General features: G+C 37.7%; 1 protein-coding gene across 1 annotated transcript in view; it reads right to left on the reverse strand.

Annotated features, from left to right (window-relative positions):
- eys (eyes shut homolog) overlaps positions 1-21,468 on the reverse strand; it is a 158,296-nt gene that overhangs the window by 100,000 nt on the left and 36,828 nt on the right. The window contains exons 15-25 of the mRNA XM_067522888.1: positions 20,551-20,673; positions 19,715-19,828; positions 19,050-19,283; positions 17,607-17,729; positions 17,393-17,506; positions 14,052-14,165; positions 12,425-12,538; positions 6,708-6,905; positions 4,924-5,045; positions 1,529-1,650; positions 458-717 (exon numbers count right to left, since the gene is read on the reverse strand). Coding sequence (XP_067378989.1) covers positions 458-717; positions 1,529-1,650; positions 4,924-5,045; positions 6,708-6,905; positions 12,425-12,538; positions 14,052-14,165; positions 17,393-17,506; positions 17,607-17,729; positions 19,050-19,283; positions 19,715-19,828; positions 20,551-20,673 — 1,638 coding nt within the window. The remainder of the gene's footprint in view (positions 1-457; positions 718-1,528; positions 1,651-4,923; positions 5,046-6,707; positions 6,906-12,424; positions 12,539-14,051; positions 14,166-17,392; positions 17,507-17,606; positions 17,730-19,049; positions 19,284-19,714; positions 19,829-20,550; positions 20,674-21,468) is intronic.

Genomic DNA, 21,468 nt, shown 5'->3' on the forward strand with positions numbered 1-21,468 from the left:
CAGTAAAGAATGCTGTTTACAACCAAATCCAAATTTTGTCTTTGCACACTTCATGCAAGACAAAATCACTGTATAAAAAAACAAAACAAAAAAGCATTGTTGCTACTGTATGTAGTGCATTATCTTAATGTAAGGTGTACTGTATGGTTCAGCATACGATTTATGCACAACATTTGTTTTCTTTGTTGATACAATAATTTGTTATAAAATCCTCAACCATTTTTCAGAGCAGGTACAAAGAATGCATACTTACCATGGCAGGAATATTTATCATTTACTCGTTAGACATTTCATCAGTTATGTATGCACACGTTAAACTTTTGATTTATGAATTGTGATTTTTTTTTTTTTTTAATACGTACTCTGCGTACAGTAACTTATTGATAAAAATAGTGTAGTTACACTCCAAAAGTGGGCTAAAACATTAGTATGAGGCTTTGGCTGTATGTTCACTCACCAGCTGGGCATCTGCAGAAGGCTGTTCCATTCGAGCGTGTCAGGCAGGTGGAGTTGTGCAGACAGGGATTGTGGAGGGGGTCACAGGGGTCATAAGGCCGGTTGCACAAGGGGCCAGTGAAAAAGGGAGGACAGGTGCAGGAGAACTCCCCAGGTACGGCTGACTCATGACACTGAGCTCCATTTAGACAGGGCCCAGAATCACATTCATTCACATCCTCAGCACATTCCACACCTGTCCAGCCTGGTGAGCACAAACACCTTGGATACACCAGAGAGGAGACATGGTACGGTAGAGGTCATTTTGGCATGCATTATAATGAATCCTAAATTAACAAACACTTGCAACTTATTTAGAAGTTAAGGGCAGTTTAAGGTGTAATTCTCTTTCAGAGACCCATGTTCTATTTTTTCCCCCTAAATGATTCACATGTACATGTACATGTACATAGAGTCACACTACATGCATTAGCACTGCGCTACTGGATCTTTGCCTGAGACTGTGCAGGGATTTTACAGGTTAATTGCAGTACTGGTCAGAGTAGCTTTTAATTCCGGACAGCTGGATGTAGGACACAGGAGGTTAGTACACTGAGTGGGGATTAAATGGAAATGTAGGAATGCTACACACAGACAGAGACAGACAGGGACAGAGAAGCAGAGAGTGAACCAGAATGTGTGTGAGTCTAAGGTGTCTGCTGTTAAAGCAGATGAATATTCCACTTGGTGGCAGTGAGTACCCAAGCACTACCAACCACTCCACCTTGCATTTCTTTCCATCTCTAACTTTTCCACCTGAAGCTGTTTTACGTCTCCCCAGTGAGATGGGAGGGGGCATTAGTTGAAGCAGATACACCAGCTTTTTCCTCCAATGAGTCACAGATCCCCTGAAACCTTTCCATGCTGTGAGCCATTGATTGACTCATTTGTTTTACCTGCCATCTGCAATTCATTATCTCCGCTGCCAGTAGAAGGACATATTGCTATCTCTGAACGGCTTCTTTTTCTGCATTTATTAGGTGACTGATGCACCTCGTGAGGACAGTGCCCTCGAGCCAACTCGCACACCTACTTGTAGCTGTTGAGAAGGTCTGTGCAGGTGGCGTTGTTTTTGCAGGGCTGTGATAAACATTCATCAATTTCTTGTTGGCAGTACTCCCCTTCCCAGCCAGAATGACACACACACTCATAACTCTGCAATACAAAAAAAAAAAAAAAAAAGGCAAACACTATTAGAATTACAGGGAATTGTTGTAGCAACTTAAATTTGCTTTGGTCTTGGTACATATAAGGAGGGGTGTAGTATTCACAGTGGCAGTACACCGTAATACAATGTAATGAAAAGTTATGCATAGACATATACAAGCTATTAATTTATGTTGTTATGGAGCAGTCAGGGGGTGTTCTTCTGTTCGTTTACTTCTTTATAACTGTTACACTAGAGAAAACAAATGTACCAATGGTTAATATCTTTGATTAAATTCATCCAGATTTTGTTAAAAATACTGCAGAATAAAACCTCCCACTCACAAAAAGGTCTTTGCTTTGGAAATCTGTTTAAACTGTAGAGGAGTCATGCTTGTCTTAAATTTTCACATTACTGCTATGCAGATGTATTCCTTCTGCCACCCACCCGCTGGATAATATGCGCGCCTGATTTTTTTATTTTCTTTTTTCAGTGCCATTCAGGTTATATGGTACAAGCCTTTATAATCAAGCATACAATATTACTACTGCATTTTTTATGTGGAAAGGACATGAGAGTAAACATGTGAAAAGTGTTTGATTTACATTTGTTGGGATTTTACTGCACACCCATGCAATATGCTGTTTCTACTGTACATGAAGAAACAGGTTTACATATAGCTCCTGACCTCTCTAATCTCCTTACTTTCTATTTCCTCCTTTCAGAGCAGGTATGTAGATATTTTTTCTTTTATTTCCATACTGCAATCTGCAATAGAATAATCAATTACTGCACCTGAGATAAAGGCTGTTACATTCCTGGTTTAATGCAAGTTCTTCTTTATATACAGGACAATGCTCGTCATATGGTCAAGGTTTTTTTTTAGGATTCCTTAATGCCAACATCCTGTCTAAACGTCCTGGCTGCTGCTGGTTGAATGCATGTTAATCTGTACTTCATACACTTCAGGGGAGCCGTTAAACTTTGTCTGATATAATTTGTACAGTATGGGCTCTATGGTGTTGGGGAAAAATGCCGTCATCTCATGATAAATTAGATACCTCCAGGAGGCTCCAATTTCTTACCCCTGGCAATAGAATATAATCTCATTTTTGCTGCTAAGTCACCTTCAGGGACTGCAATTCACCAAAATAAGCTAAATCTCCGTGGGACACCGTGTTCAGAGAGAGGAAAAGGTGCACTGTAAACAAGACAATGTGAAGGGGTTTTCAGAACCCGTCCCTATTTGAATAATTAGTTGGGGGACAGAACAGTATTACTGCAAAAATATTGGTTGAAATTTTATATCTCTTATATCACACCCCATCCCATTCTTAACCACTGCCCTTTTGTCTTTGGGTTTGCTCTATGTAGTTTATCCTAGAATTACACTGAAATCTTTTAACCAAGATTATGTGCTTGGTAGTTTAAGACATAGTAGACTATATCATAATAGCTGTACTTTAGTTATTCTGAAAGCAATGTGTCTTGATAACCACTAAATTATGACATATATGAATGCCAATGAATACCAGTAAGTTACTTATGAATGCAAAATTTCAAATGTGAATAGGAAATGATTTTTTTCTTACACAGTGGAATATAAAATACAAAATATTGAACATAAAACATCAATGTAATTTGCAATTTAAAAATAAATGGATAAAATACAGATTTGTGAGCAGCTATCATGAAGGAAGGTCACTTTCAAAAAATCTAGTTTCATTTTAAGTTGGAATTAAAACTTTAGACAAATTACAATAGGTTGTGTTTGTGATTTTGTGTTTTATAGACACACACGCACATACACCCAAAAACTATTAAATACACACATTGATATTACACAAGAATTATTTCTAAAAGGATCTTGGAAGAGAAATACCTGGAAGAGAACGTATTTTCAAGGACACAGACTTATTTTAAACCCAAACATTAGGTGTGGACTGTACAAGTGTTCTGTCTTTGTCAGGAAAAAAACCCAAAGACTTTATCTATGACACATCTGTTTCACTACTGCAATCTGTTAGCAAATAAGCAGCTGTTGGTAAAAGGCCCCTGGTACTCATTGCACAGTTTGTGAGCAGCATGCAGCTCCCAAGGCCTTTTTGCAGCTGCAACAGATCAATGTTATTGGCTTGAAAACACTTGAATAACTACAGACGTAGAGTTACGCCCTGCAAAAAGAGTCTTAAAATGTTCCTTTAAAACCAAGTACACATCAGTGCAGAAGGACCAATGAACTTAGAATAATATGCACTGAGAAAAAGTAATAAAATTCTTTGCCTGTCTTGTTATTCCTAAATATCTTACAACTGTAGTTCAATTCAAACTCTTGCTAAATTAGCTTAACTATGACTGTAAGCTGCAACTAATGAGCTTTATGGAAATCTACTGTGGTGAAGTTTTTTGAAAGAGCACAAACCAAATTCCATGATTGGATATCACTTGTCATTTTATACAAGATACGCATGCATAATGTACGTCCTACACATGCTTTACAGTAAAGGAAGACTCTGCAGAAGGCTTTATACCTCTCACTGAATGGATATATGATAATAAATAATTCCAGCTGGTGCTTCCTAATATGTATATATCATATGTGTCAATCAGCTATTTGCTATTCAGAAACATTTTTAAAACATAGTTACTGACCCAAACTACCTCATATGTTATTTTGTACATCTAAGTGCAATAACAACATTCTTCTCAGAGATGAAGAGTTTAATGAGAATGCATTTTATATTTAATATGTCCATTGTAAAATGCTTTTTTTTTGCAAGTATACTTTAATAACTATTTAATAGTTTTGCTACATTAAAAAGCACAGCCCACAAAGCATAAAGGGCAAAACTGGTATAACTTTTCTATTAGGAGATACAATAATCAAGTGCCTGTTTCTTTTTTCATTTCCCCCCCCCCTCAGACACTAAAAACGTCTAATACTATAGAGTTGCTGAAGAAATTTCACATTAAGACCCAAGACAATAAACTTGATGTAAAAATAAGGTTTATGCAGTTTATGAGTTCACAGCCACCAGTAATAAGTCCGGGAGCCACGTAACCATATTTTAGTCTTAAATAACACATCTCTATTCATTGATTTGTTTTAAAACCTAATAGAAACTACATTATGTGTTTCGGGTCTGTCAATTTATATGAAAAACTCTACTGTTTGTCAGTTAGTTACCAAATGATTTACAGGACATTGGGCCATTTTAAAACATTTTAAAGCCTATTAGATTACTCTCTTACACTGCAAAACAAAAACTGTGTCTACTTACCATATGGAGATCCTTACAAATTGAGTTGGTACTGCATAAACTGTTCACGCAGTCATCAATGTCTTGCTCACATCTCAGCCCAGCATATCCAGGATTGCAAAGGCAGTAAAAGCCATCTACAACTGTTAGAAGATCAGTAGGACAGTTACAGCGCCTTGCATCATAAATTAATTCACTCATCTCTCAATAGGTCCCATGTCTCTACACAGGTAAATTCTGATTATGAGCATAAAGCATAATTACCCTCTGTGATCCCATTTTTTAATGGATATGACCATTAAAATAAATGTCTCCTGCTCTTTTAGTGAAACTTGTTGTTGCTAAATCTATGTGACAGGTCACCTCTGTGTGCATCAGTCTGACAGAGGTGGGCACTCTAACCATCTTTAAATGAACCTGTCTGCAATGACCATTCACTCCTCTTCTTGCCTGTGACTTTTTGTCATCCAACGTCTACCCCACTCTTTTTCACTGAAAGCCTTGTCATTTGTTTCCACCCTCTCAGCACACTTGCAAACGCAGTGAATTAGTGGAAAAGGAGGGAGCCCATTTCAGGGCCATACTTTATTTAGCTGTTACAAATGTGCCAATTTCTGCCATCAGAAGTTAGAATCTCCCATGTCTAATATTGCATTCCTTCGTCTCTTTAATTATTAATGATGTTAAAGAGGGATGCATCATTCTGTTTCTCCAGAACAACACTGGTGTACAGGCATCCAGTGACAGAGGTAATTGCAGTTCTTACAGGAGTGAATTTATTACTTCCTCAGTCAGGGTCCCAGGATTCTTCATTATCCCAAAGATTTACCACGTAATCTATGCTGTCACTCTGTCTTGGTGCGTGTAGCTGCTATTACTCTCATTAAATGCTTTAGGTCCTGGGTGGCAGCAGCATTACTCATCTCAGCCACTGTGGCTTTGCAGTGCTCTCCCTGGTGGCTGGCTGCTGCTGAGTGCCGGCCAGTAGGTCCTGGAGGCCTGCCTCACTAACCTAAGGTGAGCTGACTGCACTCAAGATTAGTCAAGACAACTGGCCGAGGTCTACTGTAGCACAGAGAAGGATAGGACGCTCTTAGATAGTGATCTACTGGCATCACTGTTCTCTTCCAGCGTACGCCTGCTGAAACAACACTGGCAGGGTTTCAGAATTGCCAGGAAGGCTGGAAAGTAAAATGTTTGTTACTAAGAAACCCATTTTGAGTCTGCCCAGCTGCTGCATGATAATTACACATAGTAAAAAACAGATTCTTTATTCTGCAGATTTCTTGTTTTTTTATTTTTTAAAGTAAATGTGAAATTAATGAACCAGGTCAGCTGCAATCAATGACCAATTACTGATAAGAAACCTTTAAGTCTGTTATTGGGATAAATTAGGTTTTCAATAACTTGAGATGGATCACATAGGGGTAAATTCGTGTTGGACAGCCACAGGGATAAAAGCAATATTCTGCCTTATGCTTTGATTAAATTATTTTGTCATTCACCATGCCTCATTCATAATTACAACACAACACATTGATGATTAATTGATTTCCTTTTACACATAGGTTAGGAAACTAATGAAGCCTACTCCAGCAGGTAATGTCCTAGATCCTCACATCAGAAGAAATACCCGCAATCTCGTAACACCGTCATTAGCTGCAATGGTGACCCAAATGAAAACTGTCAGACTGTAAGTGAGCCAAATAAAATTTGACATATTCACTGCATGCATCTGTGGGAAGCTTTGTTTCCACCTTGAGTTTCTGTTATTAAGTATGTTGGCAAGATAGTCTGTTCCTTACCATCATAGCAGAAGCCACGAAAACAGGGGCTGGAGCTGCACTCATCCACATTGATTTCACAGCGGGGGCCAGTGAAGCCCCGGCGACAGTGACAGCGAAAACCCAAAGGGAAATGGTCCTGATCCAACTCCTCCACACACACTGCACCATTTTCGCAGGGATTATTGGCCTCACAGGGTAGGAACTCACAATTATGACCTGGAGCGAGGTAAAAACACACATGTAGCAAGACCATCCAGCAGACAAGAACCTGTATAAAATACAGTGGAGATGTGGGCAGGGGGATAAAGATTAAACCCACATTGTATGATATGTTTCCTTGAACCCACGCTTGTATTAGATTACATACTGTGACAAACATCCCCTTAGAAAAACTAAACTTAAATTCTGAAAGTCTAATAGTAGAGGCTGATCCAGTTACTTCTTTTATTTGTTTTGTATAAAGTTAGTGTCATTTTTACAATTTCTAATCTCATCTTCCTACCCCCATCCATGTCAGAACTAACATTTTCAATTTTGATTTAATCAATACTATAGGCTAAATATTAGTACTGCCCGATGTTATTACTGTACAGAAAATATTACAAGGCACAACAACTAATGTGATCGAAACAATTACCAACTGAACAGTCTCAGTTGGTCCACAGTTCCTATTGTCTTCTTCAATACAGATTAAACAACTTATGAAAGTACAACTGTGGTTTTATAGCGCTCTTTAATACTAATGTGCTAACTGAAACTTAACAATCGCTTTGTTTTAGGAAACAGCAATTTATTCAGACGAAGCAAACATCTGTTAGACAGGGTCAACCTTCTCAAGCAAATTTTAAACAGTTAAGAAATACAAACTGAGTATGAAGAAGAGGAACAAAGAAAGACGCTGCATAATTGTCTGAACAAAGCGAGTACAAACAATCAATCTGGCAATGTATATTAAATCAAAAAAATGGAACCAAAATGATGGTGCCTCTGATATTATCTGTAACACAGTCACATAAAAAAGGTGAGACAAACATAGAAAAAATTATTTGTAATATCCTGGTGAATTCAGTCGCTAGGTTCTGAATGCTGTAATCAAAATATATGTGAGGGCTTTTGTAGTTGCCTCAGACCCATTAAAGAATGTGACAAGTTCACAAAGTTTAGTTGCTGCTATGTCAGCTTGTTAAACAGAAACGTGGTAGAAATGTTGACATTTGACACATTGACTCTGACTTTAAATGACAGCTTGCCAATTATCCAGTAGGCCATGCAGTCTTTCATCCACATTGTCTAAGTGGAGCTACTTTATGATGAGGCAGTCGCTACTTTTCTTAAGAGAGAAGTGCCAACACTGTTATTGACAAACACACAAAGCTTCCAAACTACTTAACTGGTCATTGTATACAAGTAGGGAGCGATATTAAAACTCCATCAAGCAATACTCTGTAATAAACCAAAAGCAAATACATCTCTGTGGTGTGAATAAGACTTGCAAGACACTCCAAAGTCATTAAGCGTCAACAACCCACTCTGTGGATTGTTTGCAACACGAACTGCTCCGAGCAACTTTCACAAACCCCTGGACTGGCACAAAGCAAAACTTCCACCTCAGATTCCTTTATATTAGTATTATTCACACTCTAATTAATAGCTTGTACACAATGCTTGATAATTTATGAATATACAGTATAAACCTTTTTATGAATTTCAATAGAGACAAATATTTTTAGTTTGCTTTAAACAGACCTTGCTTCAGAAATGTGTGGTCTGTAATGAGTAAGATGATTGAGGCCTAACAACAATTTGGCACAAACCAAGGCCACTGCTTTTGTGAAAGGTAGCCTTGAAACAGCAGTTAAAATTCTCTACTACAGAGTGAAATGTGCAGATTAGGACTCAAACTGTGGCATTAGTTTGAGTATGTTTTGCTACTCCATGGCACACATACTGTGCTCTGCTGGATTAATAATCCTAAATAAAGAAAACATAACAGGAATTATTGTAGACTCTTAGATGATTAGCACTCGGAGGTAAAGCCCCACAGTTTGCTTGCAAAGTTTCCTCCATCTAATCAACTGTGCCGCATTTTGTCATACTTTCTATGGTCCTTTGAATAACATTTGAAGACTTCCATTTTAATTTTCATCAGCGCTCAGAATCTTTCTCTTAAAGCTGTCGGTGTGTCTTTGAAGTCCCTTTTTGAAATTCCATGTGCCTTTTTCAGGAGTCATTTCCTTCTGGCCACTCTGCTGTAAAGCCTATATTTGTAAAGTGCTACTCTGACTGTTGTCCTTCCAGAAAGATCTCACTGCCAACAAACTCATTAGATCTGTCAGAGTGGTCTTGGGTTCTGACCAAGGTCCTGCTTGACTGGTATTTTAGTTTGTTTATCTGGCAAGATGAATGTTTTTCAACATTTATTAATTATGGGGCCTTTGTACCCTCATGAAATTCCACTGCTAGAGTTTTATCTACTGCAGTTCTGTAAATTTCATGGTACAGTCTCTACTTCAGCATAGACAGTCAAGAGTGCACCAAACAATGATAAACCAGTCTTTTGGTTTTAAGTCATAACTAGTAAATGCAATATTTATCAATATGGCACATATTGAGAAGTTAACATCATATCAAGAGTATTTTAACCATTCAATGTAATAACTATATTTTTTAATTGTAAAGTGTCTTTTCTTTTTTGTGAAAAATGCTTTAAACGGATTATATTATTATAAATATGGTTTCACTATTGTGACAATTCTCCAGATCAGGCCTTTGTTCCACCCTGGCCTCAGTAGGCTGAGGTTGAGGTGGCCTGCGGTTATCCTAAGAGGAAACAAGATGTCATCCAGATCCAACACAAAGACTGCGGACAGACCAGAGACTCAGAGTCTAAGGAAAAGCCTTGTGATTCCTTACATGGCTGGAGGGTCAGAGAAGCTCAAAAGGATCTTCACAAAACACCATGTACCTGTTCATTTCAAACCCACCAACACACTGAGACAAAGACTCGTCCACCCGAAAGACCAAACACAAGAAGACCAACGTAGTGTATGCAGCCCATTGCAGTGAAGAGTGCTCAGAGCTCTACACTGGAGAAACCAAACAGCCCCTACACAAGAGGATGACCCAGCACAGGAGAAGCAACACCTCAGGACCAGATTTAGCATTGTACTTACACCTGAAGGACAAAAGACACTCGACTGAGGATGACAATGTATACATTTTGGACAGAGAAGACAGATGGTGTGAGAGGAAGCCATTTACGTTGACATGGAGAATCCTTCTCTCAACAAAGGAGGAGGCCTCAGGCACAAACTGTCTCCCCTTTTTCATGCTGCCCTTTCATCCATCCCCAATATGACCACTTCACACATCCACCAAGAGATGGACCCAACAACCCCCATTTTAGGAGTTTAGGGAATTAGTGTCATAATTGTTACATCTTGATGCCACCATCCTGCTCCAGCCTCCCACCTTAATGAGCCAAATCAGGCCAGGGTGGAACAAAGGCCTACTCTGGAGGATACAACTGGGTTCCCTAACCACTTTATTCAGACTGAAGACGTTGCTTGGGTAAGTAGCGAAATGTTTCTAACCAGGAAGAAAGAAGTCCAGCTGACATGATTCAATCTTCTGTACCCAAACCTGGATTAATGAGAAACTTCACGGATACACTGTGAAGATGAAGTTAAAGGACACCTTCACTGATATTGATCTACTTTGGGTAGTACATGTAAAGAAATGCTACTAAACTTCCCTATATTAAAGGCATGGACTCTAGAACTCTGAATGTTGTGGTATCAGGCATCAAGCTGTAAGTAGCAGAACCTTGAAATCTGTAAATTGGGAGATAGGGCCTCCATATATTATACATAGACTTGTTTTGCAGCTCATTCCACAGAATTCAAAATTGTAATTAAGATCTGTAGAATATGGAGGCCAATCAAACACCCTCAAACTCTTTGGTTTAAACCTCAAACCATTCTTGAACTATTTTAGCAGTGTTGCTGAATGCATTATCCTGCTGAAAGCAGCCACTGCCATCAGGCAATACGGTTTCCCTGAATGTGTGTTACTGGACAGCAACAATATTTAGGTGGGTGGTATGTATCAAAGTAGCATTCACATAAAAGGCAAGAGCAGATGTTTTCAAAGAGAACACTGGCCAAAGCATCGCACTGCCTCGGCCGACTTGCCTTCTTCCCATAGTGCATCCTGTAGTCATCTTTTCTTCAGGTAAGCCACGCACAAGCACCCAGCCATCCACATGTTGTAAAAGAAAACATTAATTAATGATTCACGATCCAAGGCACCTTCTCCCTTCGTCTGTGGTCCAGTTCTGATGCTCAGGTGCCCATTGTAGGAACGTTTGGTGGTGCACATGACTCAGCATGGGAGCCTTGACCAAACTGCAACACACTGTGCATCCTGATACCTTTCTATCAGAACCAGCTTTAACTTTTAAAGCCATTTTGTCTCCATTAGCACTTGTACTGGATTGAACTACAGGGGCAAGGCTTAGCTTCGCTGCCCATGATCATGACTTTGACCATTGGAATAATGGCACTTGGAAGTGGGTTGGATATAAGTCACCTCTCTGTGGTCATAATGTTATGACTGATCAGTGTGTGTGTCAATATAAAACCTAGATTTATGTTTTGGACAACAAACAATGATGATAATTTAATCTGGTTTTGGCTGTTCACTGTCTCGTCATCACTTATGAAAGAAACAATGTGAGTCATAACTTTACATAACCCATCAGCAATTTTCCTATTAACATGTACTTATGTGTAATATAGTGACATTTAGCTCTGCTCTCTGACTAAATAATAGAAGCTGTTACTTGTGTGCAGAGGCACCTATCATAGCTCACACCTTTCTACTTGCTCCCCCCTCTGCTCTTTCTCGGCCTTGCTCAGCTGAGTGCTTCATGTAGTCGATGTTATGAAATTACAATTAATGAGAATGTTCCAAAACCTATTAATCAAGCAGAAATACGAAAGGGGTGAGCCCCACTCAAAATCTTTTAGAAGCAAAAATCTTTGCACTGCTGCCAGTGCTGTTCACGAAGTCTGGATCACAGAAGGCTTTAGCAGAATCGCTCCTCATTAAGATAAGTTTTGAAGCATATTTTATTTAAAAATAATAAATAAATTATATATATATATATATATATATATATATACACACACACACACACTATATTCGCTAACCCATTCAAATAAATGAATGCAGGTGCACAAAGCAAGGTCCATAAATACATGGATGAGTGACTTTGGTGTGGAAGAACTTGACTGGCCTGCCAACCCGATAGAACATAATACAATAGATGAATAAGAGCGAAGACTGCGAGCACTGTGTATTATGTATTTGATAAACACAGTCCTAAACCTCGTGGAGGCTTCCCAGAAGAGTTGAAGCCTTTATTGCTGCAAAGGTTGGGCCGATGTCATATTTAACCCTATGGATTAAGAATGGGATGTCACTAAAGTTCATATGGGTCTAAAGGCAGGTGAGCCAATACTTTATATTATATATATATATATATATATATTTAAAAAAAAGACGAAAGGTCGTGCTTGATTAAACTATTTTACACCATCTTTAACTACAGGTACAGATGAAGATGTACTGATTTTGCTGATACATGTTGAGGGAGTTCAAACCGGTGAAAATTATAGTATGTGTAGTTAATTAACTTTGCTTTTTGTTGCCATTCCCTTAGTGCTCGTTACCTTTAAATGGAGCCACACATTGGCAGAAGTAATTACCAGGCTGGTCAATGCAAGTGGCTCCATTCTTGCAGGGAGATGAAGCACACTCATCAATGTCAAGTTCACACTTTGTACCTTTGACAGAAAAGAACACAGATTTAGAAATACTTTATTTTGAACAGTGGCTGACATAAATGTTTGACAGTGAAAGACCACTTCATATCTAGATCACAAAACATGTCACTGTAGGTTCTAAAAGTAAAAAAAACTTGTACATTGCTTGTACAACTGTACATACTTCAGACCTATTATTATTAACCACAGTCTCCCAATCACAATTTATTAGAAATTTATAAGAGAACACATGAATATGCAATAATTATGTTGGTGCTTTCTGCAAATGACTTGTTTTGGAAGACGTAGATCTTCATATCAATAACACAGAAAGCTGATGATATTACATTGGAGCGTTGAATATGGGGATAATGCCTGTGAGATTCCCTATGGTGCTGCAGCAAGGTATGAAACAGCTAAGAACACCCTCACAGCAAGAACTTTACTTCAGATATCATTTCTGAAAATTCAAAAAAAAGTTTTCTTCAACATATTATTCATGGAAAGTTCCACAGAGCAGCTCCTTTGTGATAAAAAGGTTTTAGCAGTGCTGCCAGTTTTATTCTTTACAATGCTCTGTGAATCATGCTCTGTGGGAATTATTAGCAGTTATTAGGAAAACAGTTCCAAAGTCGACACTGTGTTTGACTTTTACAGGTGGAAATACATTATCTCTGTTTTAATCTAGAGTCATTATTCATCTTTGCACTTTACACATATAAATAAATAATAAAAAATAGGGAAATAATTATTCAACTTCAAATTGGGTCTAAGAACTTAACTATTTGGGCTATTATTACAGTATACGTAGCTGTGGATGGCTGTGGAGTTATTTATAAAATATAATATATAAAATTAATATACGAGTATGGGGACACAAAACACTACTTAACTACTTTCCTGATTTAGGTCAGTGTATCTATACCCTTGTTTTATTGAGCAAGATACTTGCAGACTGCAGCATGATCCTTAGTTATCTGACAGCAGGCTAATTTGTAAATGTCCATTGTAATTATTGAATATACCATTTATTACATACCGTGTATTTGTTAGCAAGCACATGTTAGCATTTAGCTCGAAGCTATAATGTTTACATGTTTAAGTTGACTGTGGAGGGGGTGAACACAAACTGATATAGTTTACTCTACAACAGCAATGCAAAGTTTTTACGTTGTACAGTTTTGTATTTGTTTAACAAAACTGTGTTTTTATGTTTTTTATATTTATTTATACAACATGATTTTGAGTGTATACAATAGGTACTGAATATTTCAACTTGTGAAGGTTAAAAGGTCCAAAACACTTTTTGAAGAATTTGACACGTTTAAGTTTGTGGCCTTCGACAGTGTTAGTTTAAAAGTACATGGCAAAGAACATTTACAAAAGTAGGTGAAACTGTGGCAGAAAAATCGCTTTGATTCTTAAAAAGTTGGAGGTCATCCACAGGGGTTCATATAATTTGTAAGCTATAAATGCACGGGATGTTTCGTTCATGTGAAGACATACAAAGACACTCCTAAATGCATTCACTAACCTGTAAAGCCAGGCAAACAGACACATCCATAGCCGTGAACAAGGTCCACACATGTGGCATTGTGCAGACAGGGAGAAGATATGCATTCATCTATATTGACTTCGCAGTAGTCCCCTGTGAAGACATGTAACAGCATGTCTGGTCACAAAGGTCTAAGCAAAAAAGGAACCTCTGGTGTTATCCCACCCGCTGTTAAGGTGCACGGATGTGGGGACACAGAAAAGATCAAACTGCCCGAAAGCTTAAAGATTGTTCTACAATGTGTTCTGGTCTATAGTCGTCATCTGGGTCTAAAATGTCTAACAGCAGTGCTGTACTGCAGCTTTGATTTGTAACATTTTATGACTCATCCTCAGTTCTCCACTTTCCCTCAAACTCAGAAAATGTTTTACATTTGACTTAAAGCCCTTCTACGTAGAGGACGTTTGGTTGCAGTATTTTAGACAGTAATGTAAAACATTAAGTCAAACAGACATTTCAAATGCATATTTTGCAACACAATATACACACTTTTACTGTTACGCTACTGAAATTAATTTTACACTTTTTGTTTGTAATTTATGTTTAAAGATGTCAGTGTTTTAACAGCTTACAAACTGTCCTGTTCTTCTAAAAAAGTTCATGTTGTACAGAACATTGATTATTCTCTTGCTGTTTCCTTCCTGTTTTCTCTGAAAAGGCAGATCAGCTACACACAAACCAAGCCGCAAGATGATTTTTTGCTCTTTCAATATTTCACACATTTACAGTCTCTGTAAGCTCTGGAGGAGGCTGTTACATTGTGTGAAATGCCAGTGTGAGAAAAGGTCTTTGAATTACTGCATTCCATTCCATGTAAATACTGTGTGCTGTCTGTGCTGCTCTTCTAACACTATGAAAGACAGAGCTTGTTTTATAACAGCCTGCTGTAATTTACTCCCATGTGACCTGGATGTGGACTGAAGGTTAGAGAGACTTAAGTAATGACACACTGAGATCCTCCAATATGGATGGTCATGCCTTCTCTTGGAAACTGAAATATTTTGAAAATCTGTGGGGATTTTTCTAAAATATATGACTTTATGAAGATATTCCAGCACAGAGTTCTTTCCTTTTGCTTAGAGTCAAAAAGCAGTGGATACTTGATCCCAAACCTTAAAAAAACATTTGGATACTATTCTTCTTTCAGGCCCTTAAGATATAACATTGTAAGAGTATATATTCAATTCCAATTTTGCCCAGCTGTCTAAGCATTTTCATTTTTTCTGATAGCAACCCACTGTAAATTTCCAGGTTTATGTCCATTAAAAAAATCCATAATGTGATTAGCCACATGTGAAGCTGATAGCTTTTCTTCTAATTAAACCTCTTCCAAGTAAATATGTTTTATTGAGTTTACTTTTAGCTTGTGTGAGCCTTTTCCAATTTTGTATTTTTTAACCCGAGAAAAATAAGAGATATGTTACATCGTTTGTATTACACATTTGTATTGTTTCTCTAAATAGAAAAACTCTCAGTGCAGACAATGCAATGTTTTTGCATATTTTAAAGTATCTGCATGGAAAACTGCAACAATTAAGCCAAAATGGTGACTTATAGTATAATTTAACTAGCTGGACATATTTAATCACCAACTGAAAAAAACCCTTCTGTGGCTCAATCCTAAAGATTGAAGCAGAAAATTCTATACAGGCTGTTTTTGTCTATTTCTACATGTACAATAGCACCTGTACTTCAAGCAGAATTAGCTGTTTGTGAGTAATGTAAGTTAAAAGACTCAGATCCAAGATAATTATAATGGGCTTTAACGTTCCTGACAATGTTCCTGATCACATGAAATTCCAAAAACAAAGAAACATTTAACACCACATTTAGCAATAATGTTTATATTGCAGGATTAGCAAGCATTTTTCATATGCTTTTTAATCTAAATGTTAACTCTGTGACATCATACAGGTGTACTGAAGACACACAGCTTTATGTGGCTGTGACAAAACGCTCAATTGATGTTTTTTATTATGAAGTTTTTCAGGAAATCATAAAAGCCCGGAAATCATAAAAGAGTAACTTGAGGCCCAATGACGGAAGTAAGTCACAAAATTAAATTCTCTAGCTGGAAGTAGTCTGTAGCTTTGTATCATTTTTGACACGGAATAAATCTTAGTCAGGTCTTGTTTGGGGTTTGTCACAAAATCAGTTTTCTTTTCCAAAGAAAGCTCTCATTTATCTTCTGAGCATACCAGAGATTAACTCACACTTTCATATTCAGCTGACGACACTATTGTAATGCTCCCCTACCTGTTTTTTTCTAAAAAGTAACAAAATCAGTAACAATTGATTCAAAATTCTGCCACCTTCCTACTGAGCAGAAAACATAATATGCCTGTTTTAAAGTCCTTTTGTTAGTTGCCTGTCAGTTTCTATATTGATTTTAAAATTCTTTGACTTGCTTTTAAAGCACTTCATGGTCGTGCACCAGTTACTATTCTGACATGCTTTCAGAGTTTGAGAACCAGGACGACCTCTCAGGTCCTTTCTAGCACAGGTCTTTTACTTGTTTGTTGGAAAGTGCAAAACAAAAGTTTTGGTGAAGCAGCTTTTAGTTTTTATGCTCTAAACAGTTGGAACAATCTGCCTGAGGATCTGAGAGCAAGTGTTGATGTTTTTAAACTCCAAACCTAAAACCTACTGCTTCAGTCTGGCTTTTGATAAGAATGTCTAATGGTCAGTAGGCATTCTGTTTATTCCTGTATTTTACTGTATCCAACTGCTTTATTCCTGTTGATACTGTCTGTCAATGTGTTTTATTTAAATATCCTTTGTTTTATTTTATTATTTATTGCATTACTCAGATTGCTTCTTCAGCCTTGTAACTAAAGCAGTCTTCTGTACAACACCTTGAATTCCTTGAACCTGTCTGAAAGGTGTCATACAGAGTTTGATTCCTTGCTTGTGTGTCTTGGTATGTGATGTTTTGCCATACTTCACGTGCAGCAGTTGATTGGCATGGAAACAGAAAGCGATCACTTAATAACACGTGGCTAAGCAGAATGTGAATGATGCATCACAAGCCCGTACATGCTGTACATGTTCAGCTTTTCATGGAGTGCAGGCACATACATTTCTAAGTGGTGCATGTGATAATGTAAGTTGATGCTTAGAAGGATTATACATCAATATAAACAAGGTAATCAATAAATACAATGAAAGAATTGCTATACATGCTACATCTTGATGCCATTACATTAAAAGGATGTCAGCTGTGACTGACTGTGGTTCTCACTCTCCCATCATTGGTCATATGACAGTTTGAGCAGTGTTGGTCAAACAAACGCAGTCGTCGTAAGAAGAAAATAAACTACCTGTGATTCCAAGAGGACACAAGCAGCTGAAAGAGTTGAGCTCATCAATGCAGGAGCCACCATTTCGACAAGGCAGGCTGAGACATTCATTCACTTCAATCTCACAGTTATTTCCTAAGAAAGTATGAAAGGCGCACAACATGTTGACACATTGCTTCTGTGAATAAAATGTCACTAACTCACAAAGAATGACTTCAAGATAGCTTTCACTTACCAATAAATCCAGGTGCACAGAAGCAATTGTAGCCATTGAGAGTGTCTTCACAAATACTCAGGACCCCACACGGCTGTTTGTCACAGTCGTCAATGTCCAACTCACAAAACTGGCCCGTTAAACCTGCAGCAAGAGGACAGGATGTCCAATAGGATTGCTTCATTTCAGATAACCTTTGAAATTATCGCTGCAGGATGTTTTATAATACTGTCTGCTCAGTAAAGATCTCTAATAATGATCATACACGTAGCCCTAAATCATTAATATAAGAGAGCAAACATCAAACATGATTATTTTCTTACTTTCTAAAAGGTTAAATTCTAACGTTTTGAAAGTTTGGAAACGCACTGAAACCATGCGTGCATTCAGGCATCAATTAGTTAAGCATTCAAATGCTTTAAAAATATAATTAAAGTAATGACTAAAGTAATTATAAGCTCCCCTGTGGAGTTTTTGACCACTAGCATTGCCAAGTAGCACTGATTTTGCTAATGAGTCACACTTCTGTTTGAATCCCATGTAAACACATACACACGCAGGTGATATGGAACATGTTTCAGCATGTTCCATATCAACATTCTCCCACTGTTTCACTGTTCAGCAGTGGGTAGAACTAATGTGGCACATAGCAATATACTAATGAAGGCAAAGGCACATTTGGAGAAGCTTGGGGAGATGTGTGTGTGTGTGTGTGTGTGTGTGTGTGTGTGTGTGTGTGTGTCTCTATCTCTCTCTCTCTCCCCCCCTCCCCTCCAGGAGACAAACAATTCAAGAAATGCTAAATTCAAACATACTGTATTATATTTGATAATTATGGGCACAAAATTAGTAGTAGTTATATGCAAAAATATGTAAAAGAAGATAATAACACCCTGTTTCCCAATTACAAAACCTTTTAACAGGTGCACCAATTACTAAGTATTTCCTATGTAATTAGGCAATTACTAAAAATCAACTATACACTGTGTAAATGTTATGATTTCTTAACAGTAAATGACTACACCTGTCATAAATAACACGATAGTTCCTACCAGTAATTGCCTCTTGTAATAGATAAACTAATATAAATATCTAAAGTTTTAGAGACTCCCTGCCATACGCAGAACGAGTAAAATGCTATCTAATGGCAGTATGTTCCTTTGATAGTAATTTATTCCTTTGATAAAATACTAACAAAAGACCCGTGAATCCTAAGTGGGCAAACAGACATTCAAAGCATCATCACTGCTTTGAAGTCAGCTCTCAACCTAAAGAGAGCCCTGAGTTGCACTTTTCATAAAGCTGTTACGTATTGTTGCTTCAGGCCGAAGAGATTAGACTCCCACAGAGCAGGAAGCTGAACAAGTGAAAGCATCAAGCCGGGAGTGTGTCTGCCATGTACATCATTCATTTTGTGGGAATTGCCCCTATTCGAAACAAGCCCCTGCTGGATGGTGAACCTACCTGGTAAGCAATCACACTTGAACCCTCTTGATAGATCCACACACACCGAACCATGTTGACACAGGCCATCAACACAGTGGTTTATAACGGTTTTGCAGTGCTTTCCTGCGTACCCATGTTGACACACACATCTATAAGTATTTGCCAGCTCTTCACAGAGGAGTGTCCCCTCGGGGTCACAAGGATTTGACACACATTGGTCCACAGACGAGGAACAGTCGTTTCCACGGTATCCTGTAAGAGGTGGGATCAAAGAAGTGATTGATGGGATGTATTGTTTACAGTAATCTTCTATTTTTCCACGTCTGAGAGAAATCATTGTGCTTTCATATAATACTTTTTTTTTAAATAATTTTCATAAGTTGTAGCTAACGTGTGGAGCTAATGTGCTTACTAATGTATTTGCTTAGAGGAAAAAGCTGTTTTGGTGATTCCACAGTAATTAACAACACTAATATATTTTTATGAGCATTAAGGGCTGAAATTGTTGCACATGACACACCATGATTATATTCAATATGTAGTTTGCTATTTTGCTACCGAATAAACTATTCCACGTCCACATTTCTAGATCCATAAAAGAGCAAAAGCCAAGATTAAATCATATATCATAACACAAGCTTAATGAATTCATTACCTGTTTATAATATCAATTAGTTTAATACCTGGAGGGCAAATACACTGCACTTCCCCTGCAAAGTTGTGAGAGCAGGTTCCTCCATTTTTGCAGAAATCTACATTTGATGCACAGGCAGAGACCGATGTGGAGCAATTCTTACCTGAAAGGTAAATAAGATTGTTGCAGTTACAGAGCTCTGTAAAGATGAACATAAACTACCAGGGGAAAAGATTGCATAACCAACATGATTACATATCTCAATAACTTGTCATAGAAATGAGTTTGACTGCAGAGAGCAACAACCATTAACGTGATGAACTAGTGTGATGTGAGGTATGTGTGTTCAGTAATGAAGCCAATAGAGGAGATATTACAGTATAACTGCCATATCTTTGTACTTTTAACATCTATCATAAGTTTCTTCCCACAACGAGACACACACATTTTATTTTGTGTAATTCTCTGCCTACGTTTAGTGCCAAAGTACAAATATGAATAAAACTCCTCTGTTACTACTGCTCAACAAACATAAGGGGGTGATGAATACAATGAAGTTTTTTATTCATAGCTGCATGGTGATAAAATGAAGATGGATTGGTAATGTGCAGCTTGTCATTTTGTGATAAAATATCATACAGCACGTCTCTGTGCTGGCTTCTTTATTTAGTGTTCTTAACCAATACACTATACTTGGGAAAATACTTACTATATACCTACTGTATATATTTAGTTTCTACAGGAGAAGAGTTGTGCTCATTCTGTGAATCAGCTCTTACATTAGAAAACAGCTCTACTAAGACTGGTTTCAATGCTGAAGAGTCATCAATCTGCACTTTATTCCTTAAAGTCTAAACTATGAAAATAATGACACAGATAACTCACCAGTAAAGCCCGAAGGACAGATGCACTCATAGTCTGCAACCAGGTCAATACATGTGGAATTATTGGCGCAGTATCCATGGACACATTCATCATATTTGATTTCACAGTTCAAACCTCCAAACCCTGATATGAGGAGGAAAATAAAAATCTCATCAGAGATGGCGCATGAATGTCCCCAAGAACCGGATTTGAAAAGATTGTAATTAGGATCAAATTACACCCAAAATCTATTTATTGCTGTTGTGAAATTTTACTCGATTTTTCAGTGCCAGCTCATCACAGGTAAACAAGCACCACTGTCTGTCGGTGTGTGAAAAAATAAATTATGTTCTCATATGGTGTAATTGATGCTGTTTTCTGTTGCAATTAAAAGTTACATCAAAATTGAGATTTTTTTAAAATAAAAGGTTAATGTCTTGATGTAAAAGTAAGTGCTGCCAATTTCTGACATTTTAGTCCCCTATAAATATATCCCTCTGCATGGTCACGCTACAAAATGACTATCATTAGCACTGTCACACACTGCAGCTACAGGAGACCCATGACTAATGCTTGGCTATCAGCACCATCGGTGCAGGTCAAATTCTCATCATTTCTCAAACTGACCATGGAACCAATTTCCACCTCTCTCCATGTCATAAAATTTGACAATTATCCTGACTTCATTAAAAATGCATAACAGGCTTCACCTGCAATCAAGGTTTAATCAGAGGAATGTCTCACAGGTAAGATGTCAACTGGACCAAGAAATTATTGGAAAAAAAATACCTGGAATGTATTCCTTCTGACACTAAAGCTGCAAGTGACAGCTTCTGATGGAATGGTTCTGTGTGGTTAGAGCAGGTGACATGAGGAGATGTGTGTGTGTGATTGAAAAAGATAATGAATACAGTTAGCAATCAACACTATGTGCTCAAA

The sequence above is a fragment of the Channa argus genome, chromosome 1 (assembly GCF_033026475.1).
Source record: "Channa argus isolate prfri chromosome 1, Channa argus male v1.0, whole genome shotgun sequence".
NCBI lineage: Eukaryota > Metazoa > Chordata > Actinopteri > Anabantiformes > Channidae > Channa > Channa argus.